The 14,012-nt window shown below is 42.3% G+C and overlaps 1 protein-coding gene across 2 annotated transcripts in view; it reads right to left on the reverse strand.

The window, feature by feature from the left end:
* LOC138656666 (bifunctional heparan sulfate N-deacetylase/N-sulfotransferase 3-like) overlaps positions 1-14,012 on the reverse strand; it is an 857,911-nt gene that overhangs the window by 714,219 nt on the left and 129,680 nt on the right. For both annotated transcript variants that reach the window (XM_069743761.1, XM_069743762.1), the window contains one exon: positions 5,349-6,464. In XM_069743761.1, the coding sequence (XP_069599862.1) occupies positions 5,349-6,329 (981 nt within the window). In that variant the 5' untranslated portion in view covers positions 6,330-6,464. The remainder of the gene's footprint in view (positions 1-5,348; positions 6,465-14,012) is intronic.

The raw sequence follows: 14,012 nt of genomic DNA on the forward strand, positions 1-14,012 counted from the left end.
CTCGAAACAAACTGGGAACCTCTGTCCGAAACGATATTATCCGGAATGCCATGTAAACGAACCACATGCTGGAAAAACAATGGCACCAAATCAGAGGAGGAAGGCAATTTAGACAAGGGTACCAAATGGACCATCTTAGAGAAGCGATCACAAACCACCCAAATGACCGACATCTTTTGAGAGACAGGGAGATCTGAAATAAAATCCATAGAAATATGCGAAACCAAAGTGGCCGAGCTGGCCAGATTATTAAGGGCGAACTCAGCCAAAGGCAAAAAGGACACCCAATCATCCTGATCAGCAGAAACAAAGCATCTCAGATATGTTTCCAAAGTCTGATTAGTTCGTTCGGTTTGGCCATTTGTCTGAGGATAGAAAGCCGAGGAAAAAGATAAATCAATGCCCATCCTAGCACAAAAGGATCACCAAAACCTCGAAACAAACTGGGAACCTCTGTCCGAAACAATGTTCTCCGGAATGCCATGTAAACGAACCACATGCTGGAAAAACAATGGCACCAAATCAGAGGAGGAAGGCAATTTAGACAAGGGTACCAAATGGACCATCTTAGAGAAGCGATCACAAACCACCCAAATGACCGACATCTTTTGAGAGACAGAGAGATCCGAAATAAAATCCATAGAAATATGCGTCCAGGGCCTCTTCGGGACCGGCAAGGGCAAAAGCAACCCACTGGCACGAGAACAGCAGGGCTTAGCCCGAGCACAAGTCCCACAGGACTGCACAAAAGAACGCACATCCCGTGACAAAGATGGCCACCAAAAGGATCTAGCCACCAAATCTCTGGTACCAAAGATTCCAGGATGACCAGCCAACACCGAACAATGAACCTCAGAGATAACTCTACTAGTCCATTTATCAGGGACAAACAGTTTCTCCGCTGGGCAACGGTCAGGTCTATCAGCCTGAAATTGTTGCAGCACCCGCCGCAAATCAGGGGAGATGGCAGACAAAATTACCCCCTCTTTGAGAATACCCGCCGGCTCAGGAACACCCAGAGAGTCGGCCACAAAACTCCTTGACAGAGCATCAGCCTTCACATTCTTAGAGCCCGGAAGGTACGAAACCACAAAATCAAAACGGGAGAAAAAAAAGCGACCATCGAGCCTGTCTAGGATTCAACCGTTTGGCAGACTCGAGATGAGTCAAATTCTTGTGATCCGTCAAGACCACCACGCGATGCTTGGCTCCTTCAAGCCAATGACGCCACTCCTCGATTGCCCACTTCATGGCCAACAACTCTCGATTGCCAACATCATAATTGCGCTCAGCAGGCGAAAACTTTCTAGAAAAGAAGGCACATGGTTTCATCACCGAGCCATCAGAACTTCTTTGCGACAAAACAGCCCCTGCTCCAATCTCAGAAGCATCAACCTCGACCTGAAACGGGAGCGAAACATCTGGCTGGCACAACACAGGGGCAGAAGAAAAACGACGCTTCAACTCCTGAAAAGCCTCTACAGCCGCAGAGGACCAATTGACCACATCAGCACCTTTCTTGGTCAAATCAGTCAACGGTTTAGCAACACTAGAAAAATTACTGATGAAGCGACGATAAAAATTAGCAAAGCCCAGGAACTTTTGCAGGCTCTTCACAGATGTCGGCTGAGTCCAATCATAAATGGCCTGGACTTTAACAGGGTCCATCTCGATAGTAGAAGGGGAAAAATGAAACCCAAAAATGAAACCTTCTGAACTCCAAAGAGACACTTTGACCCCTTCACAAACAAAGAATTCGCACGAAGGACCTGGAACACCATTCTGACCTGCTTCACGTGAGACTCCCAATCATCCGAAAATACCAAAATATCATCCAAATATACAATCAGGAATTTATCCAGGTACTCTCGGAAGATGTCATGCATAAAGGACTGAAATACTGATGGAGCATTGGAAAGCCCGAATGGCAGAACCAGGTACTCAAAATGGCCCTCGGGCGTATTAAATGCTGTTTTCCATTCATCGCCCTGTTTAATACGCACAAGATTACACGCCCCTTGAAGATCTATCTTGGTGAACCAACTAGCCCCTTTAATACGAGCAAACAAATCAGACAGCAGCGGCAAAGGATACTGAAACCTGACTATAATTTTATTAAGAAGGCGGTAATCAATACAAGGTCTCAAAGAACCATCCTTCTTGGCCACAAAAAAGAACCCTGCTCCCAATGGTGACGACGACGGGCGAATATGACCCTTCTCCAAGGATTCCTTTATATAACTCCGCATAGCGGCGTGCTCTGGCACAGACAAATTGAACAGTCGGCCCTTAGGAAACTTACTACCAGGAATCAAATTAATAGCACAATCGCAATCCCTATGAGGAGGTAGGGCACTGGATTTGGGCTCATCAAATACATCCTGGTAATCCGACAAAAACTCCGGGACTTCAGAAGGAGTGGACGACGAAATTGACAAAAATGGAACATCACCATGTACTCCCTGACAACCCCAGTTGGACAAAGACATAGATTTCCAATCCAATACTGGATTATGGACCTGTAGCCATGGCAACCCCAAAACCGACCACATCATGCAGATTATGCAACACCAAAAAGCGAATATCCTCCTGATGTGCAGGAGCCATGCACATGGTCAATTGGGTCCAGTACTGAGGCTTATTCTTGGCCAAAGGCGTAGCATCAATTCCTCTCAATGGAATAGGATACTGCAAGGGCTCCAAGAGAAAACCAAAGCTCCTGGCAAACTCCAAATCCATCAAATTCAGGGCAGCGCCTGAATCCACAAATGCCATAACAGAATAGGATGACAAAGAGCAAATCAGAGTAACAGACAAAAGAAATTTCGACTGTACTGTACCAATGGTGGCAGACATAGCGAACCGCTTAGTGCGCTTAGGACAATCGGAGATAGCATGAGTGGAATCACCACAGTAAAAACACAGCCCATTCCGACGTCTGTGATCTTGCCATTCAGCTCTGGTCAAAGTCCTATCACATTGCATAGGCTCAGGTCTATGCTCAGATAATACCGCCAAATGGTGCACAGCTTTACGCTAACGCAAGCGTCGATCGATCTGAATGGCCAAAGACATAGACTCATTCAGACCAGCAGTCATTGGAAATCCCACCATGACATCCTTAAGGGCTTCAGAGAGACCCTTTCTGAAAATTGCTGCCAGGGCGCACTCATTCCACTGAGTGAGTACAGACCACTTCCTAAACTTCTGACAATATATCTCTACCTCATCCTGACCCTGACACAGAGCCAGCAAGATTTTCTCTGCCTGATCCACTGAATTTGGTTCATCATAAAGCAATCCAAGCGCCAGAAAAAACGCATCAACATCACGCAATGCCGGATCTCCTGGCGCAAGGGAAAATGCCCAGTCTTGAGGGTTGCCACGTAACAAAGAAATAATGATTTTCACTTGTTGAACAGGGTCACCTGAGGAGCGAGGTTTCAAAGCAAGAAACAATTTACAATTATTTTTGAAATTCAGAAACTTAGATCTATCCCCAAAAAACAAATCAGGAATAGGAATCCTAGGCTCTGACATCGGATTCTGAACCACAAAATCTTGAATGTTTTGTACACTTGCAGTGAGATTATCCATCCAAGAGGACAGACCTTGAATGTCCATCTCTACACCTGTATCCTGAACCACCCAGAGGTCTAGGGGAAAAGAAAGGCAAAACACACTGCAAAGAAAAAAAATGGTCTCAGAACTTCTCTTATCCCTCTATTGAGATGCATTTATACTTTGGGCCACCTGTACTGTTATGACCTGGTGGTTAGGACAATAATGGACCTGGTGGTTAAGTGCACACGGAAAGACCTGATAGTTACAATAATACAGGACAAGCTCTGGGACGTGGGAACTCTGCTGACCGCAATCCCTAATCCTATCACACACACTAGAAATAGCCGTGGATTGCTCCTAACGCTCCCTATGCAACTCGTCACAGCCTAAGGAACTAGCTAGCCCTAAAGATAGAAAAATAAGCCTACCTTGCCTCAGAGAAATTCCCCAAAGGAAAAGGCAGCCCCCCACATATAATGACTGTGAGTTAAGATGAAAATCATAAACATAGAGATGAAATAGATTTAGCAAAGAGAGGCCCGACTTACTGAACAGACAGAGGATAGGAAAGGTGACTTTGCGGTCAGCACAAAAACTACAAAAAAACCACGCAGACGGCGCAAAAGACCCTCCGCACCGACTCACGGTGCGGAGGCGCTCCCTCTGCGTCCCAGAGCTTCCAGCAAGCAAGACAGAAATCAAAATAGCAAGCTGGACAGAAAAATAGCAAACAAGAGAAAAACAAGCAGGAACTTAGCTTCTGCTGGAGAAGACAGGTCACAAGAACGATCCAGGATAAACAGACCAATACTGGAACATTGACAGGTGGCATGGAGCAAAGATCTAAGTGGAGTTAAATAGAGCAGCCAGCTAACGAATTAACCTCGTCACCTGTGGAAGGAAACTCAGAAGCCGCAGCCCCACTCACAACCACCAGAGGAAGCCCATGGACAGAACCAGCCGAAGTACCATTCATGACCACAGGAGGGAGCTTGACAACAGAATTCACAACAATTCTTCTTTATAGTTCAACGGCAAATTAATGTAGGCAGATTGCTCTGACATTGTGGAATAAATATGGAATGTCTTCTGTAGGACTAACCTAGCCTACTTTTTCAGGCTCGTCAGCTATTACTTGTACAACCCCCTGTAAACTGAGATAAAGGTTGTCTCATCTTATTCATTTATTGCTACTTACAGTCTTTGACCATATATGAGATTATGACGTCAAGGTGTGCCTCACCTGACTCCCTTATAAAAATGATCACCAGGCTGATTGCTCATGGTTATAATAATGAGAATAATCTATGATGAATTTACATTCCTAGAGTTCAAAAGAAACCATATGCTAAAGTCCAACATGGCGTATGCTTCTTGTGACATACTTTTTGAGACCACAAGGCTACCTCCAGACTTATTAGATAACCAGCTAAAAGTATAAATATTGTCATCTTCATCTAATATTTAATAATGTGTATGACCAGATGTGACTTACTTAAATTATTTTGCTTGCGTACACCATATTCTTTCTTTTGTTCGAAATAGCTTAGTTTTCCAATATCATAAATCTGAAGATCGCAATAGAACATGAAATAATAAATACTAACATGCTGTAAAGAGCCAAGCAAGCATCGAAACAAAACAACAATTTAATGTTGAAGTTTCTGATAAAAATTGTACAATCTTGGGTTGCAACAATAGATATGTGTAAATGTACAGTATTTCCTAAGTTTGTTTATTTCTTTGCAGATTTCAAGCATATACAGATATAAACTAAGATTTACCTTTACATCATTGCTGTTCATTCGAGTCCCCTCTTTGCCTACGAAAATGTCATCAATGTCCACGAGAATAAAGCGATCCAGGGAGAGGGTGAATTTCTTCTCAGTAAGAAAAGATAAAGCATCCACAAAAATGAGCTTGTGTAACCAAAAGTTCAAATTATTGCCAAAGAAGATCCTTTGAACACCATCATGAAGACCCAGGTCATGAATAATTGTTGTAAATAAGGATATTTTAGAAAGTTGTGGTTGGACACCAACAGGCATCTTTATTTTTGAAAAAACGATGGGTTGGTATTGTGAGTTGTTAACCTCAAAAACTGTCCATTCATTTCCAAGTAAAAGACCTTTGCCTGTTTTGGAAGGTTTTGTAATATGAAGCAAAGGTGTGTTGGGGTTAATACAAAAGTTTTTCACTGCCATATTGCTGTGGATTGTAAATGGGAAGCCCTTGGGATGAAAATTTTGAACACTGTTTTCTGTGCCCTTAAGAAAACCAATAATATTAACTCCATATTGAAGACAGTATTTATCCAGAAGTTCCTTATTCCATGTGTCCAAGTTAATGTACTTTATAAAATTTTCATATATAATAAGCGCATATTTTCCAACACGATTTTCTGTAAGTGCTGGAAGGTCACCCTTTCCAGGAGCTATTTCTGCATGGAACTTAAATCTAATGGATTCCAGAATACCAATAATGTCTTGCCCAAGTTGAGAATATTGACTCTCTATAAAAACCAAGACAATAGGTTCCATTTTTAACGAAAGAGAGGGTTTTCCAGTTCTCTGTTCTAAAAGTTTATATGGCAGAGATTCAATTTCTCCGCACTCTATTTCCATTGTAGCCTCAGAAATGTCATTGTCCTGTTTATATCCCGTGTATAAATAATAGGCGGAAATTACAATGCTTACCATGCAAAAAGTGGCAAGCAGAAGGATTGTTCTTTGAAAATGCCTGTGAAATTTCATGATATAATTCATCTTGGGCTAATTGTTGCAAAGAGTTTCCGAGATCAAACAAGATTTAGTATCTCATTTCAGTCCAGTCAAATAATTTATGTAACCATTGCAGCACATCTGTCGCTTCTTCCTAAAACACTTCAGAGAAAGTGAAAACTGGAAGAGAGAAAAAGAAAAAAAAATGGCATCATTCTATTTGTGCTGTTCTTACATCTTATGTGTTGCCTGCAAAGTTCGCGGTTTGTAAGTAAATATAATATTCATTACTTTTTACATTTAGCGCTTAGTGCTCTTTGAGTTTAAATATCTAGAAACATTCTTAACGGGGTTGTCCAAGGTTGGCGTTAAAGTCAGCACTCACTCTATGTGACTGTAGACTTGTGAATCCTCACAGCTGACACAATGTTCGCCGTCAGAATTCTCCACTACTGATGACAATACCGGGAGGTCATGCGATATGCAAACTTCCGGCCTTATTCCGACTAGAAATGCTTGGCCTCACTCCATCGACTTGTACGGAGTGAGGCCGCGCGTGTCTAGTTGGCATGTAGTTGGGAATATGCATAATTTCAGTCACATGACTATCCGATCATGGTTTTGGCACGGCAGAATCCTGACAGTGTGCAATGAGTCACATGGAGTGGCTGAAAACTTTTGTATCAAACCTAGATAACCCCCTTTAAATTCTTTATTACATATAACAATGTATCTAAGGTGATTCCAAACCAAATTACCACAGGGAAACCTCTGATAAAGTCTCCACTTCCTGTGAACCTCTAAAGCCATTTCTGCCAAAATATCTTTGTGTAGAGGTTGGTAAAACATTGTACAATTTTTGTACAGCGCAAACATTTGGCTCAAATATGTTTACTTATTTTCAAAGCATTTATTTTTGGACTAAAATCTTCTTGACTTTTCTGATATTAAGTTACAGTTCTTGTTATTTTTGAAACTGCTTCAAAGAGAATCTGTTTTCTGCTATGTGAATTGAGAGAAGCATGATGTATGGGCAGAGACTCTGATTCCAGCTATGTGTTACTTACTAGGCAGCTTACTGTCATTTTGATACAATTACTGTTTTATCTGCTGCAGATCTAACAGTTCTAACAGTTCTCTTAAGGCTGCCATCACATTAGCAGTATGTGGTCAGTATTTTACATCAGTATTTGTAAGCCAAAACCAGGAGTGGGTGATAAATGCAGAAGTAGTGAATATGTTTCTATTATACTTTTCCTCTAATTGTTCTACTCCTGGCTTTGGCTTACAAATACTGATGTAAAATACTATTAAATACTTCTAGTGTGACAGCAGCCTAATGCTGATCTCTGTATAATTCCGCCCCCGCGACTGATTGACAGCTTACTGTGTACATAGTGCATTGACAGAAAGCTGCCAATCAATGGTGGGGGCGTGGTCACACAGAGCAGCAGGACTATATGGCAGGAAACAACTAGTCCTCTAGGAATCATCTGCTGATAAAGAGCATACATCGCAGGAGCTGGGTGAGTATTTCCCGGCAAGCGGGGGGGGGGAAGGGGTTGGTGCACAGGGGATGGGAGGCGGGAGATGACTCACAAACTTTATTTTTAAGGGGAAAAAAACCCTTGATTTTTCATTCCTTCTCCCCTGCAGGGGAGAAGGAATGAATGCCGGCTTCAGCACCACACGCAGGGGATAGCGCTTAACTACATAGTAACATAGTAACATAGTTAGTAAGGCCGAAAAAAGACATTTGTCCATCCAGTTCAGCCTATATTCCATCATAATAAATACCCAGATCTACGTCCTTCTACAGAACCTAATAATTGTATGATACAATATTGTTCTGCTCCAGGAAGACATCCAGGCCTCTCTTGAACCCCTCGACTGAGTTCGCCATCACCACCTCCTCAGGCAAGCAATTCCAGATTCTCACTGCCCTAACAGTAAAGAATCCTCTTCTATGTTGGTGGAAAAACCTTCTCTCCTCCAGACGCAAAGAATGCCCCCTTGTGCCCGTCACCTTCCTTGGTATAAACAGATCCTCAGCGAGATATTTGTATTGTCCCCTTATATACTTATACATGGTTATTAGATCGCCCCTCAGTCGTCTTTTTTCTAGACTAAATAATCCTAATTTCGCTAATCTATCTGGGTATTGTAGTTCTCCCATCCCCTTTATTAATTTTGTTGCCCTCCTTTGTACTCTCTCTAGTTCCATTATATCCTTCCTGAGCACCGGTGCCCAAAACTGGACACAGTACTCCATGTGCGGTCTAACTAGGGATTTGTACAGAGGCAGTATAATGCTCTCATCATGTGTATCCAGACCTCTTTTAATGCACCCCATGATCCTGTTTGCCTTGGCAGCTGCTGCCTGGCACTGGCTGCTCCAGGTAAGTTTATCATTAACTAGGATCCCCAAGTCCTTCTCCCTGTCAGATTTACCCAGTGGTTTCCCGTTCAGTGTGTAATGGTGATATTGATTCCCTCTTCCCATGTGTATAACCTTACATTTATCATTGTTAAACCTCATCTGCCACCTTTCAGCCCAAGTTTCCAACTTATCCAGATCCATCTGTAGCAGAATACTATCTTCTCTTTTATTAACTGCTTTACATAGTTTTGTATCATCTGCAAATATCGATATTTTACTGTGTAAACCTTCTACCAGATCATTAATGAATATGTTGAAGAGAACAGGTCCCAATACTGACCCCTGCGGTACCCCACTGGTCACAGCGACCCAGTTAGAGACTATACCATTTATAACCACCCTCTGCTTTCTATCACTAAGCCAGTTACTAACCCATTTACACACATTTTCCCCCAGACCAAGCATTCTCATTTTGTGTACCAACCTCTTGTGCGGCACGGTATCAAACGCTTTGGAAAAATCGAGATATACCACGTCCAATGACTCACCGTGGTCCAGTCTATAGCTTACCTCTTCATAAAAACTGATTAGATTGGTTTGACAGGAGCGATTTCTCATAAACCCATGCTGATATGGAGTTAAACAGTTATTCTCATTGAGATAATCCAGAATAACATCCCTCAGAAACCCTTCAAATATTTTACCAACAATAGAGGTTAGACTTACTGGCCTATAATTTCCAGGTTCACTTTTAGAGCCCTTTTTGAATATTGGCACCACATTTGCTATGCGCCAGTCCTGCGGAACAGACCCTGTCGCTATAGAGTCACTAAAAATAAGAAATAATGGTTTATCTATTACATTACTTAGTTCTCTTAGTACTCGTGGGTGTATGCCATCCGGACCCGGAGATTTATCTATTTTAATCTTATTTAGCCGGTTTCGCACCTCTTCTTGGGTTAGATTGGTGACCCTTAATATAGGGTTTTCATTGTTTCTTGGGATTTCACCTAGCATTTCATTTTCCACCGTGAATACCGTGGAGAAGAAGGTGTTTAATATGTTAGCTTTTTCCTCGTCATCTACAACCATTCTTTCCTCACTATTTTTTAAGGGGCCTACATTTTCAGTTTTTATTCTTTTACTATTGATATAGTTGAAGAACAGTTTGGGATTAGTTTTACTCTCCTTAGCAATGTGCTTCTCTGTTTCCTTTTTGGCAGCTTTAATTAGTTTTTTAGATAAAGTATTTTTCTCCCTGTAGTTTTTTAGAGCTTCAATGGTGCCATCCTGCTTTAGTAGTGCAAATGCTTTCTTTTTACTGTTAATTGCCTGTCTTACTTCTTTGTTTAGCCACATTGGGTTTTTCCTATTTCTAGTCCTTTTATTCCCACAATAAGGACTGTAGCGCTGTCTCCTGCACGGTCCGTGTGGTCCTCAGTCGGCACACGGGCGGCACATGACTGCCGCACGTGTGCCACACTGATTTGCTACGTGAGCACACGGACACGGATAACTCCGGTACCGATTTCTCCGGTACCGGAATTATCTGGACGTGTGAAAGAGGCCTGAGAGCCAGAAGTCATTTTTAAGCCACGTTCACAAGTTCAGTATTTGGTCAGTATTTGATATCAGTATTCGTAAGCCAAAACCAGGAGTGGAACAATCAGAGGAAAAGTATAATAGAAACACATCACCACTTCTGCATTTTTCACCCACTATTGGTTTTGACTTACTGGTATCAAATGCTGACAAAATACTGAGCGTGTGAACGTGGCCATACAATGTAAGACTATGGAATCTGTATTCTGATGCTTCCGCATGCTATTTATTTCTGCTATATCCCATAACCTGCTTGTCTCATCTGAAACCTTTATGTTAAACATTAAATATGTTATAATAAATTAATATTTTAATTGTTAGATCATAAAATACATTTTCATTATAAGGGTTGTTTAGCATGTAAAATTAGCAGAGAACTGGTGCTCTTATCTTGAGTTGACCATCCATGATTATTTATCATTGCTGAAATAGTAACAAGGAATCCTCAGCATCACTGCAGTGGAAATAAAACATTTCAAGGAGCTTATTTCATGCTATAGTCAGCACTGGAGTTAAATGACCCTAGGTAGGAGTTATCTTTAAGCCTGTCTGTTAGAGCAAGGTGTCACAATAATACACAGCTGGCATTCACAAGAGGTCACTTCATTGTAATAGCAAGGCAATTCATAGGAGCAACCTGCTTACCATTAATAAGACACATGGCAGGAATGGGTGAAAAATAATGTGACAGGCCAAAAGAAAGCAAGATATTTAGTAGGATAAAGAAATTTGTATGAAAATGTAATATCGAGAATTCAGAGTTCTTTGAAGAGGACATGTAACCTAGTCCGAAGTGACCAGTTTTCTTTTTTATTATATTTCTGCTGCTAGCGTGATTACTACATTTTTTTAAAATCTGCAATACAGTACCAGCGATATGGGCTTTCTTATTTAGTACTGATTTTTATGGTTTTTACTAAAGGGGCATGGCTCACTGGATTCTCTTAGGACTTGTCTAAAGGCTGCTCTGCATTATTACCCTTCGATCTATGCCCCCCCTGGGTAAGACCATAAAAATGGCACTAAAATAAAAACGGTTGTATCAAAGGAACAGTATGGTGGATTTATTTAAAAAAAAACTTAATGCTCAGGAGCGTAGCATCTTGGTAGCAGATCATAATTCATTAAAAAGAGTTATGACTAGTGTTGAGCGATACCGTCCGATACTTGAAAGTATCGGTATCGGATAGTATCGGCCGATACCTGAAAAATATCGGATATCGCCGATACCGATATCCGATACCAATACAAGTCAATGGGACACCAAGTATCGGAAGGTATCCAGATGGCTCCCAGGGTCTGAAGGAGAGGAAACTCTCCTTCAGGCCCTGGGATCCATATTAATGTGTAAAATAAAGAATTAAAATAAAAAATATTGATATATTTACCTCTCCGGCGGCCCCTGGACATCACGCTGGTAACCGGCAGGCTTCTTTGTTTAAAATGAGCGTGTTTAGGACCTGCGAATGACGTCGCGGCTTCTGATTGGTCGCGTGCCGCTCATGTGACCGCCACGCAACCAATCAGAAGCCGTGACGTCATTCTCAGGTCCTAAATTCCTAGAATTAGGAGTTTAGTGAATGAGAATGACGTCGCGGCTTCTGATTGGTCGTGTGGCGGTCACATGAGCGGCACGCGACCAATCAGAAGCCGCGACGTCATTCTCATTCACTAAACTCCTAATTCTAGGAATTTAGGACCTGCGAATGACGTCGCGGCTTCTGATTGGTCGCGTGGCGGTCACATGAGCGGCACGCGACCAATCAGAAGCCGCAACGTCATTCTCATTCACTAAACTCCTAATTCTAGGAATTTAGGACCTGCGAAAGACGTCGCGGCTTCTGATTGGTCGCGTGGCGGTCACATGAGCGGCACGCGACCAATCAGAAGCCGCAACGTCATTCGCAGTTCCTAAATGCGCTCATTTTAAACAAAGAAGCCTGCCGGTTACCAGCGTGATGTCCAGGGGCCGCCGGAGAGGTGAATATATCAATATTTTTTATTTTAATTCTTTATTTTACACATCCCTATGGATCCGATACCGATACCCAATACCACAAAAGTATCGGATCTCGGTATCGGAATTCCGATACCGCAAGTATCGGCCGATACCCGATACTTGCGGTATCGGAATGCTCAACACTAGTTATGACTACAAATATGGAAATTGGTGAATCTATGGACCACACATTTACAATTTTATTCTTGAATTCAAGAAAAACAAGAGTGTTATAAGAGAGGTGAGAGAAGTAGGGTTGAGCGACCTTTACTTTTATAGGATCGGGTCGGGTTTCACGAAACCCGACTTTCTCAAAAGTCGGGTCGAGTGAAATTGGGGCGATCCTATAAAAACGTCGGGGTCGGGGTCGGCCGAAACCCGAAACCCAATGCATTGCAATGGGTTACTATGGTTCCTAGGGTCTGAAGGAGAGGAAACTCTCTTTCAGGCCTTGGGATCCATATTTAAGTGTAAAAGAAAAATTAAAATAAAAAATATTGCTATACTCACCCTCTGACGCGCCCTGGTACTAACCGGCAGTCTTCCTTCCTTATAATCAGCGCTTGAAAGACCTTCGGTGACGTCGTGGCTTGTGATTGGTCGCGCGACGGCCCATGTGATCGCTCACGCGACCAATCACAAGCCGCGACGTCACCGAAGGTCCTTCAAGCGCTGATTCTTAGGAAGGAAGGCTGCCGGAAAGAAGCAGGGCGCGTCTGAGGGTGAGTATATACCTAATAAGAAGACCGAAGGTCTTTCAAGCGCTGATTCTAAGGAAGGAAGACTGCCGGTTAGTACCAGGGCGCGTCAGAGGGTGAGTATAGCAATATTTTTTATTTTAATTCTTTCTTTTACACTTAAATATGAATTCCGATACCGATTTCCGATATTGCAAACATATCGGAACTCGGTATCGGAATTCCGATACCAGATTCAGAAGATCGCCGACCTCATGGCCGACCCCACACAGAGGTCGGGTCGGGTTTCATGAAACCCGACCTTGCCAAAAGTCGGCGACTTCTGAAAATGGTCGACCCGTTTTGCTCAACCCTAGAGAGAAGCAATGCAATTTCAATAGTTTATATAATAGAAATAAAATGATTAACCCTTTACTGACATATGATGTACTAGTACGTCATTTGCCGGCTCCACACCATTGATGCTGGCTCAGAAAGTTAGCTCGCATCATTGCTACCAGATGATAGCTGTATTAAGTAAACATCATCTGACTCTAACAGCTGAGCTCACCCCATGGCTATTAACATATTAAATGCCACTGTCAATCTGTGACAGCAGAATTTACAGCATGTTCCGGTGAGTGCACTGAACCGCCCACATCGTTGCGCCCGTGATCTAATCGTGGGTCGCCTATGAGTTGGCATGACAGCTGGGAGTCTACTAAAGACCTCAGTACCTATCATGATACTACTGTGAAAGCCATACCGTGGCTGGCGTTTATAGGAGGCTGTGATTTTTGCTATTTACAGCTTTAATGCACAAGCAATTATAGGTTCAAGTCTATTTCAACAGAAAAAAAAAGATGGATCTTGTAAGAAGGGGAGGAAAAATTTAAAAGCGCAAAAATGGACAACCTTCATTTTGGGAAGAAATTAACTGATAAATAAAGGCCTTATGCATCTGTGAATGTAATAATGTAACTAGTCAAATAATAATCTGCAGATGGATTACAGGCATAATAGTCTTAAACTTAGGCCGGGATCACACACAGCGAGATACGGCCGAGTCT

This window comes from Ranitomeya imitator, chromosome 1 (genome assembly GCF_032444005.1).
Source record: "Ranitomeya imitator isolate aRanImi1 chromosome 1, aRanImi1.pri, whole genome shotgun sequence".
In the NCBI taxonomy this organism is placed as follows: domain Eukaryota; kingdom Metazoa; phylum Chordata; class Amphibia; order Anura; family Dendrobatidae; genus Ranitomeya; species Ranitomeya imitator.